The sequence below is a fragment of the Phacochoerus africanus genome, chromosome 5, assembly GCF_016906955.1.
Source record: "Phacochoerus africanus isolate WHEZ1 chromosome 5, ROS_Pafr_v1, whole genome shotgun sequence".
Classification (NCBI taxonomy): domain Eukaryota; kingdom Metazoa; phylum Chordata; class Mammalia; order Artiodactyla; family Suidae; genus Phacochoerus; species Phacochoerus africanus.
In genome coordinates this window covers 55,316,660-55,330,656 of record NC_062548.1, presented here as the reverse complement: position 1 = coordinate 55,330,656, position 13,997 = coordinate 55,316,660, and the positions used below count along the sequence as shown (strand labels likewise).

At 41.9% G+C, this 13,997-nt stretch overlaps 1 protein-coding gene across 1 annotated transcript in view; it reads left to right on the top strand.

Annotated features, from left to right (window-relative positions):
* The window catches only part of TMEM182 (transmembrane protein 182), a 186,827-nt gene extending 173,176 nt beyond the window's left edge, over positions 1 to 13,651 (top strand). The window contains exon 5 of the mRNA XM_047781327.1: positions 13,461 to 13,651. Coding sequence (XP_047637283.1) covers positions 13,461 to 13,552 — 92 coding nt within the window. The 3' untranslated portion in view covers positions 13,553 to 13,651. The remainder of the gene's footprint in view (positions 1 to 13,460) is intronic.
* Positions 13,652 to 13,997: the final 346 nt, after the last annotated feature.

Sequence of the window (13,997 nt, the reverse complement as noted above, 5' to 3'; positions counted from 1 at the left end):
TGGAAGGGAAAGCTTGCTTTATTCGGGAAACCAGCAACCTGAGGAGAAGGCAGACTCATGTTCAAGGACCAACTCCAAAATTCTGATTGACCATGAAAGTTTTTAAAGGGAGAAAGGGGAACTTAATTGCAGTTAATCAATTACTTGCAGTTAATTTGCAGAGGAGGTCAGAATCTTGCTTATGTTACACTGTGTGCAGACTTTCTTCTGACTGGTTGGTGGTGAGGTAACAGGGTGGTGGGTTCCAGGACTCCTGTGCTCAGCCTAAAGTTACCATCCTCCATCTGGGTGGGAGCCTTAGTTCCTGCACAAGAACCCAAAGGTATTGTTATGTATGTTCTCCAAGGAGGGCAGAGGACCCTGCCCCATGGCTGCGCTGTTGTTTCTTGACTGTTCTTCCTATGTTTCACTATCCCCTCCCTTCTCTGACCAGCACCTGGTTGCATCTGCCTTTTGGAACTCAGGGAAGGTCAGGGAGGCTGAATGAAGCCGATTTCTTACAGATAAGAAATGGGGGACACGGAAAAAATTTGTACCTGAGAGGGTCACTCGGTTTCAGAAGCACATGATCTATTTGATTTCATAGGTTCATAGCTAGAGTCTCACCCATATCTTATTTAGATGATATTTTATTTTATTTTATTTTATTTTATTTTATTTTATTTTATTATTTTATTTTATTTTTGTCTTTTTGCCATTTTCTTGGGCCGCTCTCGTGGCATATGGAGGTTCCCAGACCAGGGGTCGAATCGGAGCTGTAGCCACCAGCCTACGCCAGAGCCACAGCAACACTGGATCCGAGCCGCGTCTGCAACCTACGCCACAGCTCACGGCAACGCCGGATCGTTAACCCACTGAGCAAGGGCAGGGATCGAACCCGCAACCTCATGGTTCCTAGTCGGATTCGTTAACCACTGCGCCACGACGGGAACTCCAGGTGATATTTTAGATCAGACTTTGGATTCAGACTTTTGAGTTTATGACATATGAGAAGAACATGAGTTGAGAGGAGGCCCTGGAGTGGAAGGTTATGATCTCAGTGTGTTTACTCCTCCAAATTTCATATGTTGAAACCTAGTGCCCAACGTGATGGTATTAGGAGGTGAGGCCTTTCGCAGAGGATTAGGTCATAAGGGCCCAGCCCTATTAGAAAACAAAATTCAACTGAGCACATTTGAAGATCTGGGGATTCCCATGTGACTTAGCGGGTTAAGGATCTGGTGTTGTCACTGCTGTGGCTCAGGTAGCCTCTGTGGAGTGCATTTGATTTCAATCCTTGGCCCAGGAAATTTTGCATGCTGTGGCACAGCCAAAGAAAAAAGAAAAGAAAAGGAAGAAAATAATCAAAGATCTAATTTGCTTTATTAGGCAGTTTATGAATTGAACCAAGCCACATCCCATCTAGCAAGTAGAAGGGTGCATTGATGGAAGATAAGAAGGGAGGACAAAAATCTACTGGCAAAAGGAAAAAAAAAAAAAGATTATTTTTAGGCCAGAACACCTTCTGCTTGGGGGGAAGGGAATATCAGAAGTCTTTACCACACAGATGCTTAACTTAACTAGAGATGTGATTTAAAAATATATATATTGGAGTTCCCACTGTGGAGCAATGAAATCAGCAGTGGTTCTGCAGTGCCAGGACACAGGTTCAATCCCTGGCCCAAGCATAGTGTGTTAAACGAGCCTGTGTTGCCACAGCTGTGGTGTAGGTTGCAAGTGCATCTCAGATATGATCCCTGGCCCAGGAACTCCACATGCTGCAGAATGGGGGAAAAAAAAGAGTATTAGCAGCATCACTCTCAGCTACTACTCTGCAGTTTTGTTGATCCTTGGTGTGACATGTGGCATGACATTTTTGCTTAGTCTCTGTGCTATTCACAGATCACGGTCTTGGGTTCACAGATTTTAAGTCAGTCATTCTCTTCATTGCTTTTCTAATGTTCTCCTCTTAGAGATGCCATTTGCTTGGTGGTTAGTGTGCTGTGAACATGCATTTAGTTAAACTTTTTGAGAGAATACAATGCACCAGGGGGAATAGTATGATTATAACTAACAGAAAAATTCCTAACATTTGAAGTGCTCTTTGGAGCCATGGTCTGCAAGACCCACCCAAACCAATCAAAGGAAGACCCCATTGAAGGAATCACCCTTTTAAACTAAGTGGCTTTCTCAGGGATCTTACGTAACTGACTTTCGGCTTCCCCAGAAGTGTCAATCCAGGTACAGCAGGGGATGTTGGTCACCCCACACACACACACACACACACATCTCCTTGCTCAGCTAAAAGATAATCAAAGGCTATCCTATTTTCAAGAACAATCTTGGCCAGAAAGTTGAATGATTTTATTTATGCGGCGAGGGTCTTAGCACTTAGTGCAGTGTCTCCTAGAGTCAAGGAGAGGCTTCTGACCATTTTCCCACTCCTAACCAGGGAATAGATTTACTCATGAGGATGGCTACATTTACTCATATAAGACAGGGATCAGTCAGGGTTTTAGCACATGTGAGAAGAGAATGTTCTAGCCTAAAATAAAGAATTATCCTAAAGGCCTCACAAAGATGGGTATTGCTGGTGAGATTTCTCAGTGAGTGGGGACAAGTCTGATCTAGTTAGCCATGGGAATGTGGGGTGAAGACAGGGTGTTACATGTCACAATAAAGGAGAGACAAGAAGAAAGGGTTTCATGTTTAGTTGGAGTATGAAGTCTTAATTTGTCATCTTGGTTAGATGCCGTCTACCTCAATGTTGGCTACTTCTTTTCTTTCTGTCTATCTGTCTGTCTGTCTGTCTTCCTTCCTTCCTTCCTCTCTCTCTCTCTTTCTTTTCTTTCTTTCTCCTTCCTTCTTTCTTTTTTTCTTTATTTTAATGGCCCATGCCATATGAAAGTTCCTGGGCCAGGGATTGAATCCAAGCAGGATCTGTTAACCCACTGCAGCAATCCAACCCATACCTCCACAGTGACCCAAGCTACTGCATTCAGATTCTTAACCCACTGCACCACAGTGGGAACTCCAGTTTATTTACATTTCTAGTCAAGGTGATTCTTAGACCTCTAGCATTTGTATGGGACTAGATGTCAGGTGGGGTTCTCCTTTGCTGTGAGACAGGTACCCAAGTCTGAATCCCTTCTGGTTTTTTGACAGCATCAATGGTCAGGAACACTTAGTAAAGTCCCTTCCAAGAGGGCACAAGGGCTGCCTTCATACCTAGTGACTCCAAATCAGTAGGGTAGGAGAAAACTGGAAATGTTAATTTGGTGAGTCCTAACCAGATATTTGAGGAAACTATAGAAGAATACATGATTTTGTTCAGTTTACAAGTATAACAAAACCTCAGAGACAGTTGGATAATGACTGACCATGTAAGTCCTTTTTTAAGGTTGCTTTGCTGGAACCTTATAGGCAAGGTACTGGGTCTATTTTTTCAGTCAGTTCCTTGAAGCCGTCAGGTCATATCTGCATCTATGCATATTTAGAATATGATATTTCAGTGAATTCCTTGGTAATACAGCCAGGGTTTCTAATTGTGTTCTGTTATAAGGCAAATTCTCATTGAACTTATGCAATAGATACACTGTCACAAAAATAAGAATACCTGCTGAGAGTTTCTGAATTCTGGAGGATCAGGTAGGAAGAAAAAGTGAATGTGTTATCTTTTATTTACAAACATATATCTCACCAGATTGTTGATGGCTTAAGAGGAAATATTTCTTTAAGTTTTGGGGAAAAAAAATACAGAACCAGCAATATTTCAAACACAATGTTGTAACACTGTATCACCCTCCTCAGTTCATTCAGTCCCATGTTACTAATTCTTGTTCTGCCTGAGTCCAGTTTTTCCATCAGTTCTCTCAAACCTGCCTGGTGATCAAGGGTGACAGGGACAGTGATAGTTCCCAGAAATTTGTAAGGTTTTCGCCAAGGCTCATATGATTTGCTCAGTGAAGCGGGTGATTCTATCACTGGAGATTGTGGAAGGTATACCCCAAATGAGAAACACATTTTATTTTTTTTCTTTCAGCCATGCCTGCAGCATGCAGAAGTTCCTGGGCCAGGGATCAAACCTGTGCCACCGCAGTCAGGTTTTTACATCACATCCAGATCTAACTCTGGCTGGTAACCATCAACAATTCCATGATCCATTCGGCTGGAGGAAAGTGTTGAACCAGTAGACCTCAAAGAATGTGGATTTCAGACTGATGTCAAACAATTGGAAAACTGCAGACTAAACTGTCCACAGTTTCCAACATGGAATCCAGGAATAGAGTGAGGTTTCCCACTCAAAAACCTGAGAATTGTGGTCTGAAAAGACAATTAAATGGAGACCTTGGGAGTTCCCATTGTATCTCAGTAGGTTAAGGACCTGACATTGTCTCTGTGAGGATGTGGGTTTGATCCCAGTGGGTTAAGGATCTGGCATTGCCACAAGCTGTGTTGTAGGTCCTAGATGCGGCTCGGATCCTGAGTTGCTGTGGCTGTGGTGTAGGCTGGCAGCTGCAGCTCCAATTCACCCCTAGCCTGGAAACCTCCATATGGCTACAGGTGTGGCCATAAAAAGAAAAAAAAAAGTTGGAGAGCTTGGATGCAAGGAGAACATAGGTCAACCAACAGAAACTTACCGAACGCCCTTGGAAATAGCTAGAAAGACTGAACTCTAAATAGGGTTTGCTGGTGCCATGTTTATGTGTCCTGTTGTCCCCAAAGGCCATTGACCATTCACTTCAGATCTCATTGCCACCATCAATCTGTTAAAAACCAAACTTCAACTGAGTAAATGTGAAGGATCTAGTTGAGTTTATCAAGCAGTTCATGAATCAAGCATCACTGCATTTAGCTAGTACAGGGGTTCTCTGAGGGGTTGTACAAAATGAGTGGTTTTTATAGGAAGAAGTGGGGAGAGGGCCCATGTGACCCTTGCTGACTAGAAAATCCCAGACAGATGATTTAGATTATATTACTGGGGAAAGTCAAAACTGCAGTTAAGTCAGATATGAAGTCTGGGTTTGGTATCCTCAGATTTAGCACAAGCGAAGCCATTCTGGGCCTGTGGTTTTCCTTCCATGAATGGTATTAATACCATTATATAAGAGACCCTCCAGAGCTCTAGGGCCCCTTCTGCCTTCTGAGGACACAGCAAGAAGTCCTCGTGTATGAACCAAGAAGCCCTCACTAAACACCCAATCGGCTGGTGCCGCAATCTTGGACTTCTCCGTGTCCAAGAACTGGGAGACATAGATGAGCCCCCAGCCCAAGTTCTTGGACTTCTCCGTGTCCAGAACTGGGAGACATAGATGAGCCCCCAGTCTGACGCTTTGTTGTTCTAGCCAGAATGGACTGGGTGCTCTTCCTTATCTTCCTACTGGCCGTTTCTTTAGAGCCAAAGGACCCTTTCTTGTTTGTGCAGTCAGCTACACGACCTGACTATTCTTTCATGACATTTCTTTTTCTTCAGTCTTCACATTTCCACCATCACCATCAAAGTCTAGCCCTCATGACCTGTTACGAGAACTTTTGCATCAGTTCTGACTATCGATTCGAGTCCTAACCGAGGTGATCTATTCACCTCAACCTTCTCTTAGTTTCAGTTCAGCCCGTCCAATGCCTCTAGACTAAAATTCAAAAACAGGGAGTTCCCACTGGGGCACAGTGGGTTAAGGGATCTGGCATTGCCGCTGCTTTGATGTAGGTTGAAGCTGCAGCTTGGTTTCCACCTTTGACTCTACTGTCTGTAGAAATCTGCCCTTAACTTGCAATTCACAAAGAAAGAGAAAAAGCAGTAAAGGATCCTTCAAAGTCTTTTCATCTAGTTTTGAATTGAAGAAAATGATGTAGCTTACCTGCATCGCTCTTATTTTGTCATTTTTATTATTAGTTAAATTCTAAAATATATCTCTTAGTATACATAACATATGCTGTGCAATAAATTAATTCATGATTAAATCCTCAACTTTTACATTTATTGCCTTGTATATAAAATAACCTTTGAAGCATTAATGTAGTACTAATTATGTTTTTCATTTGATGTAAAGTGCTTATAAACTGTCTCACATAACTACAAATTAAACTACATAGTAATACGTTGTATTCTGTATTCTTCTTTCCAAAAAGCTCAGGGACCTTTACAGAAATCATTTTATTAATCTTCACACATCTCTGAGATGAGATGTTTGGTTTTAATTATCCTTCCTTCTGCATTTGGGAAAGCTGCACGAATGCCATTTACCACTGAAGTATACAGACACAGTGCCAAGTGTGCCATGCTAATACAGAGCAGCATAAAGGCCGAAAAACCGTCTCTTTCATCAAACGTACATCATTGTTGAAAATTTCAGAAGTTGCATGCCAGTAGGAAATGAGTTGCCTTCTGTTCTGTTCAGGAGTACCAAACGCCTTACCTTGTCTGTTCAATATTATGATATGGTGATCAGATATCCAGGGATGTGAGTCAGAAAATTTACTATAGGACTTTAAAAAAAAAAAAATCTCCTCTCTGTACCTCTTCTCCTGAATCCTTAGATCTGTCTCATTTCTATTGTTAAAAAGCAAAATTCAGCTGAGTTAGTCTGAAGATCTAATTGCCTTCAAAGGCATTGGCTGGGGCTGCAGGGGTCTCAAGGCTTAGATGGTGGAGGGGCTGCTGCCACACTTGCTCATGGGGCATCTGGAAGGCTTGTGTGGATGTTTGCACAAAGCCACTTCACAGGATGTCTGTTTTCCCCCAGAGCAAGTGACCCAAGAGGGAACAAGACAGAAGCCATTGTCTTTCTATAACAATTCTTAAAGTGACGTCCCATCTCTCTGGTTGTATTCTAATCTTTAGACATGAATTAATATCCCACCCACCCTCAAAGGTTGGAGGGGGCTATGCAAGGATCCCAGTATTGGGAAATGCAGATCATCTGGTCACTTTCCATGGTGCCTGCTGCAAGCACACCATTTTCACTTTTGTAGACATTGGTAGCTCAAAATTTCCCAGGAACTTAAGACACATTTTCTTCTTTTATGTTGTTGTTGTTATTATTATTATTATTATTATTATTATTATTATTATTATTATTATTAAAGTATTGTTGATTTACAATGTTTCATCAAGTTCTGTGCTGTACATTAGGATCCCATTGCCCATCCATTCCATATATAACAGTTTGTGTCCCCCAAACCCCCAAAATGCCCATCTCTCCCACTTTCTCCCCTTCCCCCTCCTGAATCCCAAGTCTCTTCTTCTTGGCCATGCTCTGTTTCTGTTTTTTGTTTGTTATTTTTAGATAGGATCATCTGTTCCATATTTTAGATTTCACAAATAAGTGATATCATATGATATTTGTCTTTTTCTTTCTGACATTTCACTTTAGTATGAGAATCTCTAGTTCCATCCATGTTGCTGCAAATGGCATCAGTTTATCTTTTTATGGCTGAGTAATATTCCATTGTATATATGTACTGAATCTTCTTAATTCATTCATCTGTCAATGGACATTTAGGTTGTTTCCATGTCTTGGCTATTGTGACTAGTGCTGCTATGAACATAGAGGTGCATGTATCTTTTTTGATGAAAGTTTTGTCTGGATAGATGCCTAGGAGTGGGATTACTAGATCATATGGTAGCTCTATATTTAGTTTCCTGAGTTACCTCCATACTGTTTTCTGTAGTCGTGGTACCAGTTTATATCCCCACTGATGGTGGAGGAGTGTACCTTTTTCTCACACCCTCTCCAGCATTTATTACTGGTTGTCTTGTTAACGATGGCCATTCTGACTGGTGTGAGGTGGTCCTTCATTGTAGTTTTGATTTGCATTTCTCTAATAATTAGTGATATTGAGTATTTTTTCATATGCCTGTTTGCCATCCATATGTCTTCTTTGGAGAAATGTCTATTTAAGTCTTCTGCCCATTTTTGAAAGCCAGACACTATAAAATTCCTAGAGGAAAACATAGGCAGAATGCTCCTTGACATAAATCACAGCAACATCTTGTTTGATCCACCTCCTAGAATAATGACAAAAAAGACACAAATAAACCAATGGGACCTAATCAAACTCTAAAGCTTTTGTACAGCAAAGGAAACCATTTAAAAAAAGAAAGAAAGAAAGAAAAGAAAAGACAACCCACGGAATGGGAGAAAATCTTTGCCAATGATGCAACAGACAAGGGCCTAATCTCCAAAATATACAATAGCAACTCATGCCAGTTAACAGCAAAAAAACACATTTTCTTATTTGAAGAGTTCCTTTACAGCAACCATTTGAGATCATCAGAGTGGTTCTTGGGAGCTGGGCTTTTGTTTGTTTGTTTGTTTGTCTTTTGAGGACCACTCCCGAGGCATATGGAAGTTCCCAGGCTAGGGATGGAATCAAGAGCTGTAGTTGCTGGCCTATACCACAGCCACAGCAATGCCAGATCCGAGCCACGTCTGTGACCTACACCACGCCAGATCCATGACCACGCCAGGCCAGGGTTCAAACCTGCGTCCTCATGGATACTAGCTGGGTGTGTTTCCACTGAGCCACAAGGGGAACTCCCAGGCTAGACGTTCTTCACTGTGAGGGGCTGTCCTGTGCATGATAGGTTGTTTAGTGGCATTTTTTGTTTTTATTCATTGGATGCAACATACACACAAGACAAAGAAAATGCTTTTAGACCTTGCCAAATGCCCCTGGGAGAAGAAAGGGCAAAAATCATGTCCATCTGAGAACCATGGGTTAGGTAAACATAAAGCCAGACAAAAACTGTCTGCTATGTTCTATACTCATAAAACAATCAGATAAATTGAGACTGCTGTGTTAAGAGTATATTTCTGAATAGTAGAATTGTGAGAGATTTTAATTTTCTTTCTTATGCTATTTATTTTCTAAATTTCTTACAATAAGTATGTTCTTGTTGTAAAATCAGAAAAATCTAAAAAGTTGCCAAATTATTAGAATTAAAGTAATAATGAACTAAGTAAAGTTTTATTAATTTGAAGTGTTAAATCTTGACTGTTTAAATGATGACTTATAGTAACATATCCTTTCATCTTTATTAAAGCTCATCTGATCTTTAGAATAAGCTAGACGTTTTCTCCATTTTAATTAAATGTCTTAAAGTAGGGAGTAACTTTAATAAGATCTCTCAGGTGGGAAGGATGAGCCCAGATCTGAATTCTGGCTTTCTGCTGTTAGGTTTTCTACTGAACTCCAGAATATTTAGCCATCTGGGTCAACAGTCCCAGGAAACTTGATGCCTTTTATCATTATTGTTTCATTATTGTGGCTTTGCCAAATGTTATTCTGTGCTGAGAGCCCTGTGCTTTTTATTTGCCTTAACTTCATTCACACCCTGAGCAGTAAGGGGAGGGACATAGGTTAGATGTTGGGAAGTATTGTAAAAATTGGGACCATTTGTAACCTCAAATGACTCTAGATGCATCCTTTGGGTCCAGACTTAGGGTTTGCTGGTCAACTGGGCAGTAAAGAAGTGAGAAGTGAAAAGACCAGCAGGTCACTAGTGAGATGTGCCTGTTTTGGATTTGGGCAGCATTTTATGAGGGAGAAGGCATTCATGGGGCCCATGATTATTAGATTTCCTTTCTCGTTGCTAAAGTTGATTTTGGAGAACAGGGCTTGGGTGTGCAGCAAAGTGGGCTGTCCACCGTTGAGCCCTGGTGGTCACAGGCAGTGTGGGCCCCTGCTGGGTCTGCACCTATAAGACAGAGCAGAGGAGAACCAAGGAGGAAGGTTGGCTTCTGGTGGGGGCTTGCCCCAGGGAGGAAGGAGGGAGGGAGGGCTGGCCTCACCTTCTTGCTCATCTGATCCTGAGTTAGGTTATTCACTTCACCTGCAGGAGGAGGGGCCATGGCTGAGGCAGAAGGTCAGGGTCTTTAGGGTCAACGCCCTCTCGTGGAAACTATGGATTCACTTTGCTGTGCTGGGAAACGAATACAGCATTGTAAGTCAACTAGAGTCCAATAAGATCAAATTAAAAAGAAGAAAAAAGGGAACTAGCAGAATGGGGAGGAAGCATTTGCTTTCATGCTTATCAACATTCTTACTCTCCATGGAGATTTAGCCAATCAACGTTAATTTCTCAGATAAATTATATTTCCTTTTGGGGAGGTCCTAGAATCAATCTCATGAGAGTCTCCTAAATAGTACAAGAGAAGTAATGACTTTGGATAGTGGTTTTCAGAATAAATCCGACTCCTGGAGACCTTTGGTGAGAAATCAGGTGACTGGATCATTAAACACGCCTTGATCCTAAATAGGATTAATATCCCAATGCCATAGGATTTTAGATCATTTTAAGTGAAATCTGTACTTCTAAGATATGCTCCTAAAGACATCAGACATAATAATGTTAAAACATTGGGAAAACACAGTTTTGAAGATTAGATAATTTACCTCTATTTCTGCCCCAGGGCGGGGGAATGCTGAGGAGATCCTTATAAATAAAAATATGACGTCTGCTTTGTGGAGCTGGGAGGACACAGCTAAAGGAAGAACTTGCGACTTGGGTCACAGAAAATCCCTTTGAACAAAAGAGAACCTTGGTGAGCATACATGCCCCAAACTCAGAGCGGACTGAATTATTAAAACCACGGGCAGATGTAGACCAGATAAAACACACCAGGCTCCAACGTCGAAGCAACAGGAACTCTGCTCCATAGCAGATGATACATCAAACTCGAAGCCACTTTTTCAACCTAGTACATTCCAAATGTTGAAAGAGAAGGATTAGGAATGAAATTTGCCCTTTAACACAAGGGGTCCTCATTAATCCTGGCCAATTTAGGGGAGCACATCTTTTCCCAAATCCAGTGAGTTGGAATCTAGGTCGTGAAATTTTCTTTCTTTCTTTTTTTTTTTTTTCTTTTAAATTTCCTTCTTTGTCCTCCCTGGAGTTTTTTGAGGAGATACAGTGAAATGACAGAATAATGGATAAACCAAACAGAAGGAAACATCCCATCTAGGAAATGATATCCCCTGAGTGTGATTAAATTGTTCAATATCCTAAATGTTATCATGAATGTTCAACAGTCTCCTGAAGGGTCAGAGTGTGGGACCCACTGCCCTCAGAAGCTGCTCTTTATTGCAGACTAGAAGGAACAGTATAGAGAGATGCAATCTCCTCTAAATATTTTTAAAACTGTTAAAAGCGGAGTTCCCCTTGTGGCTCAGCAGAAATGAATCTAACTAGTATCCATGAAGATGCGGGTTCAATTCCTGGCCTCGCTCAGTGAGTTAAAGCTCCCGCATTGCTGTGAGCTGTGATGTAGATCACAGATGTGGCTTGGAGCCTGCATTGTGGTGGCTTTGGTGTAGGCCAGCACCTGTAGCTCCAATTGGACTCCTAGCCCCGGAACTTCCATATGCAGCAGGTGCTGCCCTAAAAAGGGGGAAAAAAAAAACTGTTAAAAAAAACCTAATGGGTGCAAAAAGAAAAAGTAAAAGCACAAAGAATTGGAAAGGGTTGAAATCCTAAGCGGGATCAAGGGACTTGTTTTATAGGCTAAAATACAGAGGTCATCTGGATGAGGAGGGTAGTGATGCGGTTGAAAGCTCACGATGCTGGGTGTCTGACCAACGCCAGCTCTCAAGACTTTGGTAGATCCGAAATTTTGTCTGCACAGTGGGGAAGCGGAGGGTGAAGGGTGGGGAGACAAGGATAGGACTTCCCTGTTAGCTTGGGCTCTAGGACATGGACGCTTTCACTTTTAGCTTAGAGATGGTAAGTTGCTGTATCCACCCAGTTTACTGCACAATTTTATGGGGAAAAAAAAATGAAATTCCTTTAATTTCTATAGCACGTAACTCATAGGTTTGTGACTTATCAGATTTACTCTCTGGTAAATAGAGGTTGGCAGTTACTTTGAAATAAGGTGAAGAGTCATGCCTCTGCCTTGCCTTCTGGACTGCTTCTTTTTCTTTTTCTTTTTGGCTCTACCCATGGCATGTGGAAGTTCCTGGGCCAGGAACTGAACCTGAGCCTCAGCAGTGACTTGAGCTGCAGCAGTGACAGCCTTAACCCACTGCACCATAAGAGAACTCTCTGGCTGTGCCTTCTGGACTTTTTTTTTTTTTTCTTTTTACGGTTCTACCTGCGGCATAGGGAGTTTCCCAGGCCAGGAGTCTAATAGGAGCCGCAACTGTGGGCCCGTGCCACAGCCATAGCAACATCTGATCCTTAACCCCCTGAGAGAGGCTGGGGATCAAACCTGCATCGTCATGGGTACTAGTCAGATTCGTAACCTGCTAAGCCACAATGGGAACTCCCTGAGTTTTTTTATATGAGTCGGAACTGCATTCTGCCCCCACTCTCAACTTCTTCCTCCCTTGGGCAGCTGGCTGCACTATTACACATGTTGAGTAGGCAGGCATTGCTGATGGAGTGTGCCAATTCCTAAACCCCACCATGGGCCACCCACAAGGTTGGGGTGCTCCTTGAACATTATCTCATGAAAGCTTCACAACCACCTTAACTCGTATGTGTTTTACCCCCAATTTACAGAGGAAGAAATTGAGACTCAGGTTGGGTGACTTGGTTGGTATGTTTTAGGTCATTGCTGTTCCTGATGATCACTAACTTGAGAAAGCAATTCTTCTGGCCCCTGGTCTGGGGGTGTTAGTGAGTGATAATTCACCCACAGAGGTTGGCATGCAAGATTTCAACCTGTACAAGTGTGTAAAAATGTGTGCACACGTGTGTGCATGTGTGCAGATGTCAACTTTTATGCAAATAGCCTCTTACTGTGGCTTGATTCACAGCATCATTTCCTCTATTCAATATCGCTTTACGTGGCTCACATACTTACTTTGTTTGGAATTAGCACTTAAAGATATTTTATGTGCCAGAGATGTACATTTTTGTAACCAGATCTACCAAATTCTGTTCCCAGATTAGTCTCCTAGGAAAAAGCTCTTAGACATCATGGAGAAATGAGACAAAGACTGGGTTGTGCTGAATCCCAGACCTTTGTAGACACTCTGAATCCAGACCAGCTTAATTATCAGCCAATTTGTTATTTTAGCATTGCTACAGAACATTTCTTTCCTATTCACCAAGAGAACATAATTTTTCTCCTAGCTGCTCTATACAATCCAGCCACAAATAACTAGATGGCAGTACCACTCAAATTAACTTATAGGCAGAGTGATTTCTGCCAAATCAGAAGGTATTGCAAAAACTTCTGGTTTTGCTCCAAAATCTACCCTAATGATTTACAGATGAGATCTAAGTTTGGAATAGCTAAAGTTAATTCAGAATTTGCTAAAGACTTCAGATTAAATCAAAGTTGTTTAAAAAAAAAAAACAGGTTTACTTCCCATATTTCTTATTTTTGTGCATGCCACCATGAATTATGGAGGCCCCTCTAGTAAACATCTGGGAGAATAGGAGGAAATATGGGCTCGAGAACACCTGAGTTTAATTGCTGGATATGTGCCTTTGTTATGCCTTCTCAAGCTCATTTGGTTTAATGCTTTAGTGCAGGACTTGAAAACTACAGAAGAGGTGAGAAGCAATAGATATCTTTCTCGGCATCAGTTGAAACCTGCAAGAAAGCTTGGCTTCGGCTGATATTTGTGTGGATTGGATTTTTTAAGAACCAGAAAGAACAGAAGAGACCAGTGCACCCACATTTTCCTGCCGTGAGTGATGAAGAGGAGGAAGAAGAAGGTGAGTGTGTCAAGGATAATAACCTGTGATGCCAAAGTGTGCTGCACTATTAATTCATGACTTGTCATTTGCATTATAATGAATTGCCTGGTGTGGATTGGCAGGAGGCTGTCTTAAAAAGACGATTCCTTGGGAATTTCAGAATCCTTTCTTTTTTCTTTTTTCTTTTTTTTTGTCTTTTTGCCTTTTCTAGGGCTGCTCCCGCGGCATATGGAGGTTCCGAGGCTAGGGGTCGAATTGGAGCTGCAGCCACCGGCCTACACCAGAGCCACAGCAACGCGGAATCTGAGCCGCATCTGCAACCTACACCACAGCTCACGGCAATGCCAGATCCTTAACCCACTGA